The following is a 15,843-nucleotide window of genomic DNA, read 5'->3' on the forward strand; positions in this document are numbered from 1 at the left end:
AGCACAAATGCAAGTCTTTCATGTAAAGTTATACTGCACAGAAGCAGACCCTTCGGCCCAACCTGTCCATGCTGACCAGGTTTCCTAAACGGAACTAGTCGCATTTGCCTGTATTTAGTCCATATCCCTCTTGTTGTGATTGTAATAAGGTCAGCCAGGTGGACCTCATAGATTCTGAGTTCCCTGAGTGGGAGTTTTACACTTGTTCAATCAGGTCCTGGCTGACAGATAATCAGGAGTGTCAGGGGTTCTGCTCACTCTAGGAGCCAGCTCTGAGTGAGCAGGGTCAGTGTCATGTACTATGCCTGCGTAAATAAAGAATGACTTGGTGACAGGATACCATGGAGTTATTTCACCTCTAAACCTTTCCTTTCCGTGTCCCTGTCCAAACGCCTTTTAAATGTTGCAATTGTATCCATCTCTGCCACTTCCTCTGGCAGCTCATTCCAGACACGCACTATTCTCTGTGTTAAAAGTTGCTCCTTGGGTCACTTTTATATCTTTCCTCTCTCACCCTAAACCTATGCCCTCTAGTTTTAGACTCACCCACACTGGAGAAAAGACCTTGGCTATTCACCTTAGCCATGCCCCTTATGACTTTATAAACTTCTATAAGGTCACCCCTCAATGGGCGGCATGGTGGCACAGTGGTTAGCACTGCTGTCTCACAGCACCAGGGTCCCAGGTTCGATCTCCGCCTTGGGCATCTGTCTGTGTGGAGTTTGCACATTCTCCCTATGTCTGCGTGGGTTTCCTCCGGGTGCTCCGGTTTCCTCCCACAGTCCAAAGATGTGCAGGTCAGGTGAATTGGCCATGCTAAATTGCCCATAGTGTTAGGTGCATTAGTCGGAGGGAAATGGGTGTGGGTGGGTTACTCTTCGGCCCAATTTGTTTCCACACTGTAGGTAATCTAATCTCATTGGATGGCAGAACGGGGCTGAATAGCCGACCAATATTTTCTATGTTCCTGTCTCGAGATTTCAGCCCAAATAAACTCAGTGTTTAAAATAATCTTGACACCCCGGTGACTGTTCAATGAAGATTCCAAGTGTCACTGTTGAGACGAATCTAATGTAATCAATCTCCTACGCTCCAGGGAATAAAAGTCCCAGCCTATCCAGCCTCTCCTAATAACTCCAACCCTTCAGTCTTGGTAACATCCTTGTGAATCATTTCTTTTCTCTCCTCTCCCATTTAATAATATCCTTCCTACAGCTCTTGGTCAGTGAGTTTGTGTTGTATCGGAGTCTGATTCCAGTTTAACCTTTTGTGCTTCAGGGGTCATTCTGGGGGCAGTGTTTGGTTGTCTTCTACGCATGGTTCCTGACCTGGGCCCCAACTTCCTCCTCCTCATCTCCTTCCCTGGTGACATCCTGATGCGAATGCTCAAGATGCTGATCCTCCCGCTCGTCATCTCCAGTTTGATCTCAGGTGAGAAATCGTGATGGCTGTTTCTTTCGTTATTCATTCCTGCAAATGTGGGTGTAGCTGGTCAGGCCAGTATTTATTACCCAGAGGGCAGTTGAGAGTTGGCCACTTTCCTGCGGGTCTGGAGCCACATGTAGACCAGACTGGGTGCGGAAGGCAGATTTCCTTCCTTAAAATTTAGAACTCTGAAGAGGAATCATACTGACTCAAAATGTTAACTATTTCTCTCACCCTACAACGTGATTGTAATGTGAGGTAAAGTCACCCTGAAGTAGCTCAGTGAACCAGATGGGATTTTGCAACAATCAGTAATTATTTCACTATTGTCTTAACCCCAGATTTCCTTTTTTATTGAGTTCGATCTGCTGTGACATGATTTGAACTTGGGTCCACAGGACATTCCTGGGTCTCTGGATTAATCATCCTTCCTGATCATCATCCCCGGGGAAGGGCTTCACCTGGAATGTTGACTCTTCTGCTCCTGGGATGTTGCCTGATTGGCTGTGCTTTTCCAGTAACCACACTCTTGTCTCTGGATTAATAGTGCAGCGATAATACCACCGCGTCATTGCCTCCACCAGCCTTTCTCCTCCTTTGCCTTCTGGCTCCACACTCGCTGTACCAGCATCATGCTTCAGCTGTGGGCTATTCAGCAACAGAATGCATCACAGGGAGTTTGTTAGCTCGGATGGCTGGTCTGTAATGTGGGAAGATACCAACGCTATGGGTTCAATTCCTGCGACAGCTGAGGTTACTATGAAGGAATCTCCTTCGCAATCTCTCCCCTCCTTGAGGTATGTGGCCCTCTGATTAAACTAACACCAGTCCTGGCGATGTACAGCACGGAAACAGACCCTTCGGTACAACTCATCTGTGCCGATCAGATATCCTAACCTAATCTAGTCCTATTTGCCAGCACCTGGCCCGTATCCCTCCAAACCCTTCCTATTCATATACCCATCCAGTTGCCTTTTAAATGTTGCAATTGTACCAGCCTCCACCACTTCCTCTGACAGCTCATTCCATACATGTACCACCCTCTGTGTGAAAAAGTTGCCCCTTAGGACCCTTTTAAATCTTTCCCCTCTCATCCTAAACCTATGCCCTCTACTTCTGGACTCCCCCCATCCCAATGAAGAGACCTTGTCTATTTATTGATGTCCCTCACGATTTTATAAACCTCAATAAGGTCATCCCTCAGCCTCTGATGCTCCAGGGAAAACAGCTCCAGCCTCTCCCTATATCTCAAACCCTCCAGCCCTCTCTCTCTAATGATGGTCTGGCAAGATTCTGGTGACTTCACCTTGCATTATAATCACATTAAAGGCCGTGGAGAAGAGTTAATGTTTCAAGTCTGGTACAATTATTATAGAGTCATAGAGATGTACACTGAAACAGACCCTTTGGTCCATGCCGACCAGATATCCCAACCCAATCTAGTCTCACCTGCCAGCACCCAGCCCATATCCCTCCAAACCCTTCCTATTCATATACCCATCCAGATGCCTTTTAAATGTTGCAATTGTACCAGGCTCCTCCACATCCTCTGGCAGCTCGTTCCATACACGTACCACCCTCTGCGTGAAAAGGTTGCTCCTTCGGTCTCTTTTAAATCTTTCTCATCTCACCCTAAACATATGACCTCTAGTTCTGGACTTCCCCACCCCAGGGAAAAGACTTTGTCTATTTATCCTCAGCCTATTCAACCTTTCCCTGTAGCTCAAATCCTCCAACCCTGGCAACATGCTGTAAATCTTTTCTGAACCCTTTCAAGTTTCCCAACATCCTTCCAATAGGAAGGAGACCAGAATTGCACGCAATATTCCAACAGTGGCCTAACCAATGTCCTGTACAGCCGCAACATGACCTCCCAACGCCTGTACCCAGTACTCTGACCAATAAAGGAAAACATACCAAATGCCTTCCTCACTATCCTATCTACCTGCGACTCCAATTTCAAGGAGCTATGAACCTGCACTCCAAGGTCTCGGCAACACTCCCCAGTACCTTACCATTGAGTTTATAAGTCCTGCTAAGATTTGCTTTCCCAAAATGCAGCACCTCACATTTATCTGAATTTAACTCCATCTGCCACTTCTCAGCCCATAGGCCCATCTGGTCAAGATCCTGTTGTAATCTGAGGTAACCTTCTTCACTGTCCACTACTTTTGGTGTCATTTGCAAACTTACTAACTATACCTCTTATGCTCACATTCAAATAATTTATGTAAATGATGAAAAGTAGAGAGCCCAGCACTGATCCTTGTGGCACTCAACTGGTCACAGGCCTCCAGTCTGAAAAGCAACCCTCCACCACCACCCTCTGTCTTCTACCTTTGAGCCAGTTCTGTATCCAAATGGTTATTTCTCCCTGTATTCCGTGAGGTCTAACCTTACTAACCAGTTTCCCATGGGGAACCTTGTCGAACGCCTTACTGAATTCTTCAGAGTTCTAAACTCTGTTTCACTCTCCACAGATGCCATGAGACCTGCTGAGTTTCTCCAGCAATTTCTGTGGTTTCCTGTATAGGTATCCCCTGCTATATAAAAAAAAGTAGAGTGTTCCTATGGAACCTTTTGCCAGCCAAAATGGCATGAAGTGAAGAAGCATTAACTTATATGGGAAAAATTTTGCCTTTTCCCGTAAAAGTGAAAATCCTCTTTGGATTTCTTTTGGTTCGCAATAACAGATACTAATGTAGGTCTATTGTAAAAGGGAAGTGGCACGTAGTGAAGTTTTGAAAGTGGGGGCTACCTGTATCTGTAGTATCTTGCGTTTGCTTTGGTTGCGAGACAGATTGAGTAAGCTCTCGCTGGAGAGGCCGACCTGGGTGCGATGGGTGAAATGGTGTCCCTCATGATTCCGTAAAGACAGATGAAAGGGAGGATCTGACTCTCAGTAGCTCAGGCTCATAGATTCAAACAGCACAGAAGAGGCCGCTTGGCCCATTGAGCCTGTGCACAGGATCCCTAGGGCAGTGCATGGACCAATGCCCAGAATATCCGCCAACAAAGCCTTTATCAGTCTTTGGCTTCATTATGCAGTTCCCAGTCTCCCAGGAAGCTTCCGAAATTCAATATTAAACACCTGGACACTTGGAGGTAGCTTGGGTGGAAAATCACTTGGACGTTCACAAAAACAATTGCATACATTCCTAATTTCCATTCAAAAAGTTTTAGATATGGTGAGTAGAGGGTGGAAAGGTCATTGACGGGCTGGTGAAGGGTGAGAGGTCATGTGATGTAACCTCCAAGAATAAGTTAGCAACCCAAGAAAGTTAGGACCCCAGATGTTGTGTGTAACCACAGTTTTCCCTCGCAATTTCCAAACTGGGTTGATATCGAGTGGGGCATTTGTGTCATTTCTCATAAGACCGTAAGAAAGAATAGACCATTCGGCCCATTAATCCTGCTTTACCAGTTAAGAAAATTGTGTCTTATCTGTGGGACGTCATGTTGTGGTTGTACAAGACATTGGTGAGGCCTTTTCTGTGTCCAGTTCTGGTCACCCTGTTATGGGAAGGATATTATTAAACTGGAGAGGATTCAATCGAGATTTACCAAGGTGTTGCTGGGAATGAAAGGTTTGAGTTATCAGGAGAGGCTAGATAGATTAGATTAGATTAGATTACTTTACAGTGTGGAAACAGGCCCTTCGGCCCAACAAGTCCACACCGACCCGCCGAAGCGTAACCCACCCATACCCCTACATTTACCCCTTACCTAACACTACAGGCAATTTAGCATAGCCAATTCACCTGACCTGCACATCTTTGGACTGTGGGAGGAAACCGGAGCACCCGGAGGAAACCCACGCAGACACGGGGAGAACGTGCAAACTCCACACAGTCAGTCGCCTGAGGCGGGAACTGAACCCGGGTCTCTGGCGCTGCGAGGCAGCAGTGCTAACCACCGTGCCGCCCATCAGATAGACTAGGACATTTTTCATTGGAGTGTAGGAGGTTGAGGGGGTGACCTTACAGTGGTTTATAAAATCATGAGGGGTATAAATAAGGTGACTGGCAGGTGGCTTTTTCCTAGAGTGGGGTTTTCAAGACAAGGGGGCATATTTTTAAGGGGAGAGGAGAGAGATTTAAGAAAGATATGAGGGGCAATTCTTTTACCCAGTGTGTGGTTTGCGTGTGGAATGAACCTCCAGAGGAAGTGGTGGATGTGGGTGCAGTTGCAATGTTTAAAAGACATTTGGGTAAGTATATCAATAAGAAATGATTGGAGGGACATAGGTCAAGTTTGGATTATTGTCAGCATGGACTGGTTGAACTGAGGGGTCTGTTTCTGTGCGGTATGGCTCAATGACTATGAGGTAAAAACAATAACTGCAGATGCTGGAAACCAGATTCTGGATCAGTGGTGCTGGGAGAGCACAGCAGTTCAGGCAGCATCCAACGAGCAGCGAAATTGACGTTTCGGGCAAAAGCCCTTCATCAGGAATAAAGGCAGAGAGTCTGAAGCGTGGAGAGATAAGCTAGAGGAGGGTGGGGGTGGGGAGAAAGTAGCATAGAGTACAATGGGTGAGTGGGGGAGGAGATGAAGGTGATAGGTCAGGGAGGAGAGGGTGGAGTGGATAAGTGGAAAAGGAGTTAGGCAGGTCGGACAAGTCCGGACAGGTCAAGGGGACAGTGCTGAGCTGGAAGTTTGAAACTAGGATGAGGTGGGGGGAGGGGAAATGACTCTATGTCAACTGTCAGAATGTTAATCCATCTGTAAACTCCCCCACGACCACACAGTAAAGGCAGGGTGAAGCTGTGAGAGTTAAAGCCCATTTCTAAACTTTTTATCTTTGTGGAAGGCTCATCTCTTTCAGATTAATCCACATACAGATAATAAATGGAACAAATAATTATCAGGAACTGCAGATTAGACAGAGGCTCCTTAGAACAGATATGATTGATCAGGGACCTAATTTAAATATATTGAAGGATTGGACAGGGTAGATTTTGAGAATTGGGATGGGATAGAGTTTGAGAAACGAGAAGGGGGAAGAGTTTGAGAATGGAGACGGGGGAGAGTTTGAGAATGGAGACGGGGAGAGTTTGAGAATGGAGACGGGGGAGAGTTTGAGAATGGAGGTGGGGGAGAGTTTGAGAATGGAGACGGGGAGAGTTTGAGAATGGAGGTGGGGGAGAGTTTGAGAATGGAGACGGGGGAGAGTTTGAGAATGCAGGTGGGGGAGAGTTTGAGAATGGAGACGGGGGAGAGTTTGAGAATGGAGACGGGGAAGAGTTTGAGAATGGAGACGGAGGAGAGTTTGAGAATGGAGACGGGGGAGAGTTTGAGAATGGAGGTGGGGGAGAGTTTGAGAATGGAGATGGGGGAGGGTTTGAGAATGGAGACGGGGAGAATTTGAGAATGGAGATGGGGGAGAGTTTGAGAATGGAGACGGAGGAGAGTTTGAGAATGGAGACGGGGGAGAGTTTGAGAATGGAGGTGGGGGAGAGTTTGAGAATGGAGACGGGGGAGGGTTTGAGAATGGAGACGGGGAGAATTTGAGAATGGAGACGGGGGAGAGTTTGAGAATGGAGACGGGGGAGAGTTTGAGAATGGAGACGGAGGAGAGTTTGAGAATGGGGACGGGGGAGAGTTTGAGAATGGAGACGGGGGAGGGTTTGAGAATGGAGACGGGGGAGGGTTTGAGAATGGAGACGGGGGAGAGTTTGAGAATGGAGACGGGGGAGAGTTTGAGAATGGAGACGGGGGAGAGTTTGAGAATGGAGACGGAGGAGAGTTTGAGAATGGGGACGGGGCAGAGTGTGAGAATGGGGATGGGGCAGAGTGCGCGAACGGGAACGGGGATAAGGGCTTTTGCCCGAAACGTCGATTTTGCTGAAGCTCCTCGATGCTGCCTGAATTGCTGTGCTCTTCCAGCACCATTGATCCAGAATAGGGTAAACATTGCTCGGGGTAGAGAATGTGGTTCTGTTTGTGCAGAACTAGGGATCATAAATCTAAATTGATCATTAAGAAATCCACTGGATAAATCAAGAGAAATGTTACTACCCAGGACCAGAATGTGGAACTCGCTAACCCAGGAATTAGTTGAGTGAAATAGCAGATATATTTGAGAGAGAGAGTGATATATATGTGAAGGAGAAACAAATAAAAAGGATTTGTCGATGAGATGTACTAGGTGAAAGATGACCCAAGTGGAGCATAAACATCAGCCAGACTGAATGGCCAGTTTCCGTAGTGTAAATTCAGTGCAATTCTGGTTCCCCATTCCCCAGTAGCACACAAAGTAATCAAACTGCTTCAGACAAATTTGTACTTATTGAGTGACAGCCTACTAACTTGTCAAGGAAGTCTTGTTTGAAACAGATTATTCTCAAAACTGACCCCCTTCCCTAATCCCCAGTCCCCCAACCTGGAAGCTTTCCCAAGGAAGTAGCCAGGGCAGGATTCTAACTGCCAATAGGATGAGGTGTGACGGGATGTTTTGGTGCTAAAACAAAAGGAGACCTCGCAACTTCAGTGATACTTGGGCAAAGTATAGGTCTGTTTGGAAGGTCAACACTGAATACAGCAGTAAAAGGTGGGAGAGTGTTGGAGCTCCCATTTAAGATGGAGATGATGAGGAGTTTTTCTCTGTCTGAGGCGGTTGTGGGTTTGTGGTACTCTGAAGGAGACAGGGCTTTAGATTATCTTTCAGGTCAAGGTCAATCGATTGTTGACTGACAGGGGAGAGGATGGTTCTTGGGGGTGGGTGGAAAGGTGGAGTTGAGGCCAAGGTCTCGTTCAGTGGCGAAGTAGACTAAAGGGCCTGAATGGCCTACTCCCAGTCCCAATTTGAACATTTGCATGTTTGTACAGTAAGTCAGTCAGCATCGGGAAGAATCTTATGATGCAGCTGAAATGATTGTGGAATGGTCAAGGGCCAAAGGGCATAGTCTCAGATGAAAGGGGATGCCAATGTAAGATTGAGATGAGGAGGAATTTCTTCCCTTAGTGGCTTGTGTGTTTTTGGAACTCCTTACCACAGAGAGCTCTGAGGGCAGAGACCTTATGTATATTGAGCTAGATAGATTCTTGGCCAGTCGGGGAATCGAGGGTTACAGGGAAAACGCAGGAAGGTGGATGTGAGGAATGTCGGATCAGCATTGATCCTACTGAATAGTGGAGCAGGTTCGAGGGGCTGAATGGCTGCCTCGTGTTCCTATTTCTTATGGTTTTATGGCATAATCCAAGAATGACATTTAAGGTTGAGATGAGGAGGAATTTCTTCTCTGAAATAATGAATCTACAGAGGCTAAGTCATTCTGATTACTCAAGGCTGGGTTGGACAGATTTTTAAGGAGGAGGGAATTGAGGATTGTGGGTAAAAGGCAGGAAAGTAGGGTTGAGGATAATCAGATCACCCACAATCTCATGGAATGGTGGGGTAGGTTTGATGGGCTGAACAGTCTATTACACCACTGCGTTTTATGCTGTTATGAAAGGATTTTGTCAAGAACTACAACGAGGCAGCACACCCCATGACCATTGTTCCCTTCTCCCTCCAGGCCTCGCGGGTCTGGATGCTAAATCGAGTGGGAGGATGGGCTCCCGGGCCTTAGTGTATTACATGTCCACCACAGTGATCGCTGCTGCTCTCGGTGTGGTTCTGGTGATCGCCATCCATCCCGGTAACCAAAAGCTGAAGAAGCCGATGACTGTGATGTCCAGGAATCCCGAAGTGTCAAGTTTGGATGCCTTCCTGGATCTCATCCGGAATCTGTTCCCGGAAAACCTTGTTCAAGCATGTTTCCAACAGGTAACCTCTGTTCAGGTTAACTAGACTTTTGGATTTCTAGTAGTGAGCTGGCACTGCCTCCAGACTGGGGATAAAGAAGGATTTGTGGTTAGGAAGCTCTTTCCAATGACCATTGGATAGCTCTAAGTGCTTTATAACCACTGAAGTACTTTAGCGACTGGAAGCCAATTGAAAAACTCTCACAGTGTGACAGTCAGTTTCCCAAACCTTTTCCCTCTGTGATCCTGATTCGAGGTGTTAACATTTCACAACCAGTGAGACCAAGGGTGGAGAGGAGAGGGAGACCTGGAGACCTGTAGGTGAGAAACCCATAGGTGAGGGGTAGAGACCCATCACTGAGGGGTGAGGACTGGTGGGTGAGGGATGAGAACCCATAGTTGAGGGATTGAGACCCATGGGTGAAAGGTAGGGTCCAGTTGGTAAGGGGTAGGGACCAGTAGGTAAAGGGGGTAGAGACCAGTAGGTAAAGGGGCTAGAGACCAGTAGGTGAGGGGTGGGAACCAGTAAGTAAGGGGCAGAGACCGGTAGGTGAGGGGCAGAGACCAATAAGTGTGGTTTGGAAACTGTAGGTAAGGGATAGAGAGCCGATGGTGAGAGGTGGAGACCCGTGCGGGTAAGGGATGGGTATTGTATTGGGGTCCATCGGAGCAGGCTCAAAATTGTTGTAAATTGATTAGAACGACATAGTAGGCCAATGGTGCCTTAGAGCTCACCCACTTTGGGAAAGCCCTGGTATTGTGCGCCATTCTGGGTTGAAGGGTTTGGGTTATTGGGAGAGGTTGAATAGGCTGGGGCTGTTTTCCCCTGGAGTGTCGGAGTCTGAGGGGTGACCTTACAGAGGTTTATCAAATTATGAGGGGCATGGATAGGATAAATAGATAAAGTCTTTTCCCTGGGGTTGGGGAGTCCAGAACTAAAGGGCATAGGTTTAGGGTGAGAGGGGAAAGATATAAAAGAGACCTAAGGGGCAGCTTTCTCACGCAGAGGGTGGTGCGTTTATGGAATGAGATACCAGAGGATGTGGTGGAGGCTGGTATAATTACAACATTTAAAAGGCATCTGGATGGGTATATGAATAGGAAGGGTTTGGAGGGATATGGGCTAAATGCTGGCAGATGGGATTAGATTGATTTAGGATATTTTGTCGGCATGGACGAGTTGGTCCGAAGGGTCTGTTTCTGTGCTGTGGAGCTATGACTTGTTAGTGAAACTTGTTGAGGGATGTCTGCTAGGATACTGTAGAGAAATTCCCTGCTCTTTCTCAAATGCTGCAGTCGAATCTCTTGGACACTGCAGACAGGATCTTCAGTCTGGAGGCTCTTCCTGAGCTGCACTGTAGTGGTCAGCCTCTGACTGTACCCAGCTCTCTGGAGTGGGCTTCAGTCTGACACTACTCACTGAGCGGCATCTTCCATTCTCAAGTCAGGTTTTAGAAAACGTTCATCGATCTATCCATAAAGAGAGGCAGTGGTAAAGTGATCATGTCATGAGCGATTTAACCGAAAGCCTAGATTAATGCTGTGGTGGGGGTTCACTCCCACTGCAACACCTTCATGTAGTGAGACAGTCTGAAATTAGACTAGTCCCAATGACGGTGATCCTGAAACCATTATCCATTATTAGTATGCCCTCCCTTAGCCTTACTACCACTCTGCCCACCCTCCGGCAACTCTCTGGGTCCTGAGCTCAAATGTTCCTGTCTCCATCTCTTTCTGTTTCATTTGGTCATTCTGTAAACACCTTCCTATTTAAATTAGTTTCTCCTGATGTCCCCTTGTAGTCTCATCAGAAAAGACAACAGCAATACATCTGGGGATGATTTGTTCTCTTAAAGGCACAGTACAAATGCAAATTCTTGTAAATAGCAAGGCATAAAGATAGATGCACAGTGGATTGATGGACATATACAAGATGGATTGACAATAATATTAGTTGTATTGTTGACTTTGAGAGTGACTGTTAAGAATAATTCCACACCATCCTTGTTCATCAGTTATTGGTGAAACTAAGCCGTGTGTTATTTTCATTTACAGAATTTCTGCAAAACACAATCAATTGGATTGGCCTACTTTCTCTCCACTGTTGCCATGGTTACCATTGTAAAATCTGGTCCCCGAATAGATTAAACAAGCCCAGCATGTGTCTGTTGTCAATGTCATGTTTCTAATGGAATAAAACAAGTGCGGTTATTGGACAGCGTTGCAATACATTTTACTAACGGGATTGATTTGGTCAATTAGGTGCAAACTGTATCAAAGAAGGTTCTGGTCTCTCTCCCTGATGACGCCAAGTCTGACAACTCAACCCATGCAGTCACAGCGAATGCTTCCTTCCCAAATGGGACTCTACTCTCTGTCAACACCCGGCCGATCTTTGTAACAAAGAAACAACTGGAGCTGAAATGGGGCATGAACGTTCTAGGTAGGAGTCACGCTCCCTTACTTTCTAAATTTATTAATTCCATACCGTGATTCTGCAGAGGGGTCACCCCATTTTGGATGCTTTTCTGGATGGGCAGAATCTTCGCTGTTGATGAAGACAAGACGCTGCTGAAGATGTGCAGAATGAGTTAACTCCACTTTTGACCTTGATCTTTCTGTCTATTATTGAAGGACATAAGGGGAGGCTGTAAATTGAGGGCACAACCAATCTTTCTCTCTCGTTTTTCTTGCCGCTGTGTGGACATCCCAAAGTTCATGTGCACAGAGCACCCTAGAAGCCATGTAGCTGAGAGGGAGCATTGGCCACGTAGATGAATGGTTGGCTACTCCAATTGCTTGGAAGCGTGGAGAAAACTACTAATGTTCCTTTTCTGAGGAAACTGCAGCATTTAAATGCAACACAACCAGAGAATGTATAGAATCCCGACAGTGTGGGACCAGGCCGTTCAGCCCACACCAACACTCAGAAGAGCAGTTCATCCAGGCCAATTCCCCCCTTACCCTATAATGCTGCATTTTCCATGTCTAATCCACCCTAACCTGCACATCATGGGCAATTTAGCAGGGCTAATTCACCCAAATCTGCTCATCTTTGGACTGTGGGGGGGGTGGGGGGTAACTGGAGCACCCAGAGGGAACTCATAAAGACACAGGGACAACGTGCAAACCCAGGTCCCTGGCACTATGAGGCAGCGGTGCTAACCACAGAGCCACCACACAAGTTCTGTTTTCTCCTTTCTTGGGATAGGGGTGTCGCTGGCTGGGCCCAATGTTACCCATTCCCAACGGAGAGTGTGGAGCTGAACCACTGAATCCCCAGGGCTGTTGGGGACTGATGAGGAGGGACAGTTCTAAACTTCCCAGTGCCTGCATGTGGTGGGACCACCAAACCTGCCCCTCGAAGACCATAAGACGTATGGGCTGAAGCAGACTGTTCAGCCCATCGATTCAGCTCAACCGTTCAATGATTATCAAGTCTGATAATCCTCAACTCTACTTTCCTGCCTTTCCCCCCTCCCCCCCTTGATTCCCTCACAGAATAAAAACGTGTCTACCTCAGCCTTGAGTATATTTATCGACCCAGACCATCTGCGGTAAAGAATTGCACAGATTTACTACCTGACATGAAAAAAATCCTCTTTCTCATTCTCTTAAATGGACAATCCCTTATTCTGAGATTATGCCCTCTGTTTCTTGGAATCTCCAACAAGTTCTCCACATCTATCCTGTCAAATTCCACCCCCACCCCCCCCCCACCTTCCAAAAACTTTACACGTTTTGATAAAGTCACCTCTCTCTCAACTCCAATGAACCTACACAACCTCTCCTGATGAACAGCCTCTCCATATTTGGAATCAGATCAGCAAACCTTTTCTGAGCTGCCTGCATTACCATCAAATGTAATCCTTCCTCCAGGATTCAGTTGCTGCCAATTCCCAACAGTGTGATATCTTAAACAACGGTCCTTGAGCTACAATATAATGCTTGGGGGATGGTACTGTTCAGAGATGGTCGTGTTAGTAAAGGCAGTCACATTCAGACTGAAGATTCCTCTGGCCCTTGGTCCTCACACACTGTAAATATACAAAGACAGGGTCATTTCTGAGGAAGGATGCACTTGCTGTAGAGGGAGTTCAATAGAGGTCCATCAGACTGAACCCTGAGGAGACAGGGCTGTCTAATGAGGAGATAAGGGGAGCAAACCGTGCACAGTGCTCCAGGCAGTGCCTCTCCAAGCCCTCTCACTATCACCTCCTACCTTCACCCACCAATCACCTAGCTTTCTCTCTCAAACCCCTTCCCCCTCCCCAGTCCTGAAGAAGGGTCCTGTCTGAAATGTCGACTCTCTTGCCCCTCAGATGCTGCCTGACCGGCTGTGCCTTTTCCAGCCCCACGTGTTATTGATTCTCCAAGGTTTTATACAATTTCCTCTGGCTCAAATAGTTTGTGGTAAAGGCCAACATTCCAGTTTCTCCCTGCCATGCCCTGGTATCGCCAACTTGTTCCTTCTGAATTTGTTGACAATGTGACTCTCGGTTTGTACATATAACACAACAGCTTGACTCTGTTGTTAAATTGCCGTTTGTTCCCTAGGCCTGATTGGTTTCTTCATTGCGTTTGGGATATCCATGGGGAAGATGGGTGAAAGGGCACATATCATGGCCGAGTTCTTCAATGTTCTCAACGAAATCATAATGAAGCTGGTTTCGATGATCATGTGGTAAGGGTGATTTCCACAAGGAGGGGCCACCTGGGTGGGGGAGGGGGGGGAGACAGGGATTGTGGGGGGAGGAGAAGATGTTGGTGAGCACGTGTCAAGGTCACTGAATGAGGCACAGTGGGGTGGTAATGGAGGGGTGAGTTGCATTGTAGGTGGTAGAGCAGGACAGGAACGTGGTTAATGAAAACGTACGGGCTTTATAAAAGCATCGTGTGCAAAATTGAGAAAGTTATAACAAACGTTTGTACTGCCTCACCTGGTGGACTTTGCCCAGTATGGGCATCAAAGTTCAGACAGCCCTTAGAGACGGTTCACTGAAGATTCACCGGAATTTATGCAACGGCTTGGAATTCCGATTTCCTGGGGATGTTGGCGAAGCTGAGGACCTTACATCTCGAGGATTGGAGTATAAGTGCATAGAGGTGATGCTGCAGTCACACAATACCCTGGTTGAACTCCATTTGGAGTACTGGGAGCAGATCTGGCCATCACACCTTGGGAAGGATTATATTGGCGTTGGAGGGAGCACGGTGTAGGTTTACAAAAGTGGTACCTGGACTATAGGGAGGGATTATGCAAGTTGGGTATTCTTCACAAGAATTTAGAAGGTTAAGGGGTGATCTGATTGGAGTCTTCAAGACCTTGACAGGAAAAGACGGGGAAATAGTTCTATTTTCGCTGCTTGGGCGTTCCGGAACGAGGCAGCAAAGTTTGCAAATGAAGGCTGGACCGTTCAAGAGAGATGTTAGGACGCACTTCCACACACACAAAGGGTGGGAGAGGATTGGAACTCTCTTCCACAAATGGCACTGGATGCTTGATCAGTTGTTAATTAAATCTGAGGATGATCATTTTTTGTGAAGCAAAGAGATTGAGGGTTATGGGCCAAAGGCAGGTATAGAGAGTAAGGCCACAGTCAGCCAGGATCTCATTGAATGTCGGAGCAGGCTTGAGGGGCAGAATGGCCGCCTCCTGTTCCTTTTTCGCCTTGAGGGAATTTGGTACAGGTGTTTAAAATCAGGAGGCTCTGGATGAAGTAGATATGGAGACACTGTTCCCACTGACAAGAGGGTTGAGAACTGGAGGGCAGGGATTTAAGGTGACTGGCTGAAGAAGCAATGGCAACACAAGGGAAACCATTTTTACACAGTGCGTAGTTAGTAATTTGACCGCACTGACTTAGAGTGAAGTCATAGGTCATAGAATCCCTACAGTGTGGAAACAGACCCTTCGGCCCCACAAGTCCACACTGACCCGCTGAAGAATATCCCATACACGCCCATTCCCCAATCTATTGCTCTATATTTACCCTAACACATCCCTGAGCCACTATGGACAATTTCCCATTGCCAATCCACCCTAACCTTTGGATTGTGGGAGGAAGCCCACGCAGACACAGGGAGAAGGCGCAGACTCCACACAGACAGTCGCCCAAGGCTGGACACGATGCACATGGGTCCCCTGGCACTGTGAGGTAGCAGTGCTAACCACTGAGCCACCGTGCTGCCCTAGGTGGAGGCAGATTCAATAGGGACTTTCCAAAGGGAACTGGATAATTGTCTGAAGAGAGAAGATTTGAAGGGAAAGACCAGGGGAGTGAGACCAGGGGAGAACATGCACAGACATAATGGGCTGAGCAGCCTCCCTGTGCGCTAGGGCTATTTCACAACTTGTCAGTTCGATGAGGGCTTTCTCTGTCTCAGGGCATCTCAATGTGCTTTCTAGCCAGGGAAATTTGGAGTCAATCGGTCATTGCTGTAATGTGGGAGAGCTCAATAGAAAATGGGTACACAGCACTGTCCCTCGTCTTCTGGTTTTACTGATGTTGGTAAAAGGAATAAATATTGGACACCAAGCACACCATCTCCTGCTCCTTGATACATTACAAAAGAGATCTTTGAAGTCTACCTTAGAAGGGGAACTTGATTTGACATCTTTCTGGAAAGGTGGTCTTGCCTTCCCTGACTCCAGCCGAAGGTACATGC

At 47.1% G+C, this 15,843-nt stretch overlaps 1 protein-coding gene across 1 annotated transcript in view; it reads left to right on the plus strand.

Moving 5' to 3' along the window:
• The window catches only part of LOC122542186 (excitatory amino acid transporter 2-like), a 48,234-nt gene that overhangs the window by 18,554 nt on the left and 13,837 nt on the right, over window positions 1-15,843 (plus strand). The window contains 4 exon segments of the mRNA XM_043679633.2: window positions 1,279-1,431; window positions 8,946-9,196; window positions 11,437-11,617; window positions 13,732-13,858. Coding sequence (XP_043535568.2) covers window positions 1,279-1,431; window positions 8,946-9,196; window positions 11,437-11,617; window positions 13,732-13,858 — 712 coding nt within the window.

This window comes from Chiloscyllium plagiosum, unplaced genomic scaffold (assembly GCF_037043375.1).
Source record: "Chiloscyllium plagiosum isolate Xiang-an unplaced genomic scaffold, Cpla_swu_hap1 HiC_scaffold_33, whole genome shotgun sequence".
Taxonomy (NCBI): Eukaryota; Metazoa; Chordata; class Chondrichthyes; order Orectolobiformes; family Hemiscylliidae; genus Chiloscyllium; species Chiloscyllium plagiosum.